At 37.9% G+C, this 5,697-nt stretch overlaps 1 protein-coding gene across 1 annotated transcript in view; it reads right to left on the bottom strand.

The window, feature by feature from the left end:
- The window catches only part of LOC112466574 (UDP-glucuronosyltransferase 2B17-like), a 41,870-nt gene that overhangs the window by 12,418 nt on the left and 23,755 nt on the right, over positions 1–5,697 (bottom strand). The window contains exon 3 of the mRNA XM_025034732.1: positions 4,488–4,710. Coding sequence (XP_024890500.1) covers positions 4,488–4,710 — 223 coding nt within the window. The remainder of the gene's footprint in view (positions 1–4,487; positions 4,711–5,697) is intronic.

Here is a 5,697-nt window from a genome sequence, read left to right as displayed (position 1 = left end):
TCTCTCTCTCTCTCTCTCTCTCTCTCTCTCTCTCTCTCTCTCTCTCACTCCCTTTCCCTCTCTGTCTCCCTCTCTAAAAAAATTTCCCTTTCCCTCTCACTCTCTCTCCCTCTCTTTCTCTCTCTGGAAAAATTTTGTAACCGATTTCCAAAAAAATATTGGTTTCCAAAAAAATCGGTAACGATTTATAGCTGGACATGACCTTATTGAACTGACGCTCAAATTGGGGTCTGGGATCGACTCTGAGCGTGCTATCTTGAGGCGGGGCTACAGGAGTATGGATGCGGACGAGTTTCTGGACCATCTGCGATTGATCGTGGGGGGTACTGCGTTCCTGACGCGCATTCGGGCTATTGGAGATGACCTGACAGTTTCTGAAATTGACGATCTCTGCGCGGTGCTGTCGGAGACCTTGATTGAAGCACTAGATGTGCACGCCCCGTTGCGAAAATTCGTGATTAGGAAGCCCCCTGTGCGGTGGCTCGCCGAGGATCTTGTAACCCGACTGCGTGAAGGCAACAGACTATATAAAAATGCGAGGCGTTCCAATAATTTACAGGCCTATGCCACCTATAGGCTCTTTAGAAATCGGCTAAATACGGATATTAAGCGAGCAAAAAGCGAGTTCCTGTTCAACTCCTTAATAAAAATCACCGATTCAAATAAGCTATGGAGGGAACTAGCGCATCTCGGACTGGTCAAATCGACTTTAGTTTCTCCTCTGCACTTCTTTACTTCTGACCAGCTGAACACATACTTTGTTTCCGTATATGATGCTCAATTGCCGTGCACTCGTGTGGACTTCGTCTCGGCTATGGCCCGGATTGTTGGACCGTCCCGGCGTCCGGAGTTCAATTTTTCCACTGTTACGCCTGGTGATGTCCTTAAATTCTTGGCAGATGGACCCCTTCACTCTTATGCGTCGGGCTCAGATGGTATTCCAGTGTTCGTTCTGCGTGTTGCTTGGTCAATCATGGGCCCATGGCTCGTGGAGTTGTTTAATAGATCACTGGAGACATCCTCTTTTCCGTCTGAGTGGAGGCGTGCTCTGATTCGCCCTTTCTCTAAAGTCCGCATTCCATCGTCTCCGTCTGACGTGAGACCAATATAGCCAACCTACCTGAGCTGTCGAAGATCCTTGAGAAGATTGCAGCATCGCAGATTATACAATATCTTGAGGATCAAAATCTCTTAAATCCCAGACAGTCTGCATACCGACCTGGTCACAACACCCAGGCTGCTCTCTTGCGAGTCTGTGATGACATAAAGAATGGTACGTATCGACAAAGGGTTGATCACAATCATGGTGCTGTTTGATTTCAGCAAGGCTTTTGACATCGTTCCGCATCTTCGACTTCTCATGAAGCTGAAAGTGTTGGGCTTCTCGGATGCTGCGCTGGCATGGCTCTTCTCGTATCTGACGGGAAGGTCTCAGGCTGTGGTAGAGGAGACTGGCGAACTCTCCAGTTGGCTTTTTACGCTGGGTGGCTTACCTCAGGGCTCTGTGTTGGGCCCTCATTTGTTCTCCCTCTACGTAAACGATAGGTCGTGTCTTGCGCTACTCGGATCATATGATGTTTGCGGACGACATTCAGATTTATTACAAATGTCCACCGGCTTGCATTCTTCAAGGTATCGAACTAATCACCAAAGATGCTAACGCTATCTTTGATTACGCTCGCTCAAATGGTCTCAAACTTAATCCGTCTAAATCCAACGTCATGGTATTTGGGAGCAGGGCATATGTCAGCAATATCAACCTCGACACTCTACCGCCTGTCATTGTAGACATGTGCCCTTGCCTTTCGTGACTGAGGTGAGAAATTTGGGGGTGATCTTCACATCTGATCTTTCTTGGAAGAAGCACATTTCGCTTGTCTCACGCAAAGCTCATAATGCGTTATATAAAATCAAGTTCAATAAAAATAGTCTTTCTATTGCATTGAGAGTAAAGCTCGTCGTCACCTTGGTCTTGCCTCATATCGATTACTGCTGTTTGATATATCATAGTCTAACCAGTGAGCTCAATTTAAAACTTGATTTAGAGGCTGGTAAATTGCAGTATACGATTCATTTTCAATCTTAGGCGTGACGTACATATTACTGCGTATAGGCGGAGACTAGGCTGGCTCCGAGTTGAGAACAGAAGGCTTTACTTCCTCGGCTGCATGATATATAGAATCATTCACATGCGCTCCCCATTATATTTACGTGATCTTTTTACTTTGCCTGACCCATCACTCAGGAGGTCCGAACGGCATGCCACTTCTTCTCAAACATTTAGTCTGCCTGCTCATAGAACAGTCACATATAGAAACTCATTCCATATCTCGTCTATTTATTTTTGGCAAACTCTTCCGCCTAGCGTTACATCTGCATCTTCTCTTATATCTTTCAAAAGTCTTCTACGGTCATTCTTACTGGCATCGGAACTCGAGTCTGAGTAAAGTTATAATCGCCGTAATGTTGTGCACTGTAGTGAATCAGATTGAGAGCAAAATGTGGTATAAAGCATTATGTATATATCGTTGCTTATTATATATTACCGTTATCCTGTAATACATGCGTCGAGTATTTGTACATGAGTGTACAAGTTAGCTGTATCGGCTAGCTTTAAGTACGTTAGTTTTGTAGTGCGTTAGTCTATAAGTGCGGTAGTTTTAAGTTGTTTATATCTACTGTTCCATAGATTCGTGTTGCTTTATGTTGTATTGTATATTTCAGTGAATAATGTTATATCTATCAATTTGTTAATTTTATGAAATGTCATACCGTACGGTGCCGAACGTACGTTACTTGCTTAAAGTGACAACCAACTTCAATATTGTTTGAGAGCACTTGCACCTCATCTTGCAACTGTTAAATTGCTGTATTTGCTTCAGTATTGTAATTCTATGTTACTTTTTGCCCCTTAGCCTTTGCTTGGGTATAATAAATTATATCTATTTATCTCTCTCTCTCTCTCTCTCTCTCTCTCTCTCTCTCTTTCCCTCTCTGTCTTCCTCTGTAAAAAAATTTTTCTCTCTCTCTCACTTTCTCTCCCTCTCTTTCTCCCTCTGGAAAAATTTCGTAACCGATTTCCAAAAAGATACCGGTTCCCAAAAAGATCGGTAACAAAAACTATACAGTTCATAGCACTTTCCGGGAAATTCTATCCCTGTTTTAAATACAATTCTTTAAAATTTGATCAATTATTTCCCGAAAAATTTGTCAAACTTCTGATACCAGTTTCCAAAAAGATCGGTAACAAAAAATTATATACTTGATAGCACTCCCCGGAAAATTCAACCCCTACTTTATGTACAATTCTTTGAGATTCGGTCATTCGGAACCGGTTTTCAAAAATATCGGTAATAAAAAATAGTACACTTTATAGCACTCCCCGGGAAATTCTACCCTTACTTCATGTATAATTCTTTGAGATTTAATCAATTATTTCCCGAAAAATTGGAAAAATTAAAAAAACCGGTTTCCAAAAAAATTGGTGACAAAAATTGTACACATTATGGCGCTTGCCGTAAAATATATTCTACCCCTACTTCATATACAATTCTTTAAGATTCAGTCAATTATATCTCGAAAAATTGAAAGAATTTCGGTACCGGCTTCCAAAAAGATCGGTAACGAAAAATTATACACTTTATAGCACTCCCCGGAAAATTCTACCCCTGTTTTATCTATAATTCTTTGAGATTCGGTCAATTATTTCCCGAAAAATTAAAAAAATTTAAAAACCGGTTTCCAGAAAATTGGTAACAAAAAACTATACACATAGTGGCACTCCCCGGAAAATTCTATCCCTATTTCATATACTTTTGGTAAAAATTCGGTTCAGGGGTTTAGGCTGGGCGTTGATGAGTCAATCAGTCAGTCAGTCAGGACATCTTCCTTTATATATATAGATATATATATAGTCAATAACCATTCTATCCACAAAATATTTGTACATATATGCGATGTTTTCATGTCTACCGATATTTTACCAAAACACGGATGGTTGATGTAACAATTTGAATATGTATTACGTAAAAGTAAGTAATACTCACAATTATACATTTCATTTTGCTCAATGCTATTTTGAGAATGGTATATTACAATAATATCTAAAACTCAAAATTATAGATATTCTAATGGTTAATAGAGAAATCTTAAACTTAATTATAAGAATTTTTCACGTTGATAAGAGAATGTACGAAAGGCAATGGCTAATTAAACAAATATTACTAGAAAATAAAAAATATGTATCTTATGTTTCTTGCACGAAAAAAAAGAGTAGCTACTATTGCTAAATCTAGTCGTAAAATATGGATAACTAACATTTTTTGCAGCAAAAGCTATATTTTTGCAGCAAAAACAAAAGGTTTTACTACTATTGCTAAATATATTATAGCTCTTGCTGCAAAAATGTTAGTCATAATATCCATATTTCACGACTAAATTTATCTACTTTTTTCCGTGCGTATTCTCCTAGAAATTGAGAAACGTACATAAAACTTCGCTTTGCGGCATCCATTTCACAACCATTACGTTATTCGGTATCTCAAATGGCACATCAATATCTAGCTTCCACAGCACTCGTTGCTTCAGTTTCGACAAAGCCAGTATAACAATTTTAATCTTGTCTAGGCCGACATCTTTCCATTTCACATTTGTTCCTAACGATATTACAATAGCTCCATTCTTTGCTTCGTCGAGAAATACGCGCACATCCTGCAAAATAATGGTAAACTAAACATTTTGATGTTGTACAAAGATACGTATCTTAATCCCAAAACATAATCGTATATAACCAATATGTTTTCAAGCAGATTGTATATATGTAATAGTAAAAGCAAAAAATTGTATTATAAATTTATTCAAATAAGATTCATACTCGACAGTTAATTTTCTTATAAAAATCATTGTTATAAATATAATATTTTTGTAAAAAATATCTTTACGTTTCCAAATTTAGCAATATGCAAAACAATATTTATCCTCAGTTTCAAATTTACTGATTCTTACAGAAATTAATTAATAATAATTTAATAAATAAAAATTATATTATATCACATACGTGATCGTTACTTATATTCAATTATAAAGATGTTGAAAATATAGCATATTTAAAATATATTTTTTATATATTTAATTCCTACACTAGCACCCACGTCTAAAAACCGTCTTTATTACGTTTTTCATACATGCATGTTGTCTGAGTTTATAGTTATATGTATAGGTATCTACATATATATATGTGCAAATTGTATGAGAAATAAACGCATGCAAAATTTAATCAATTTGGAAATATACATAAAATTTTTAATTTTAATAGATATTTTCCAACCATAATAACTGCGCGCTGACTAATTGTCAGACTTGCAACACAGTTGTAATAGGAGTAAAATCTCCTCCCCCCCTAATTAAATCATATCGATTTAATTTTGATGCTAAGCATCTAAATAACTGTAAAGAAATTATTGCGAAAAATATTATCTCAGCCAGGGTTTGAACCTGGAACCTCCTTCATTCCGTGAAGGCGTCGTACCAATTTGACCACTGAGGCATGTGATAATATTGTTACGCCCGTGCTGTCCTCGTGTCGCGAGGACGTAGGCTATTAGAAAATTTGAGGGCTCGTCCAAAATGTTACACGCCGACGAGCGTTCGCCACACAATTTCTCACTTTCACACTCGCGGCGCGTGTCACGACACTCT

The sequence above is a fragment of the Temnothorax curvispinosus genome, unplaced genomic scaffold (genome assembly GCF_003070985.1).
Source record: "Temnothorax curvispinosus isolate PA1 unplaced genomic scaffold, ASM307098v1 QBEX01016368.1, whole genome shotgun sequence".
NCBI lineage: Eukaryota > Metazoa > Arthropoda > Insecta > Hymenoptera > Formicidae > Temnothorax > Temnothorax curvispinosus.
Note: the sequence above shows the minus strand (reverse complement) of the source record. Positions and strands in the feature narration are given on the sequence as shown.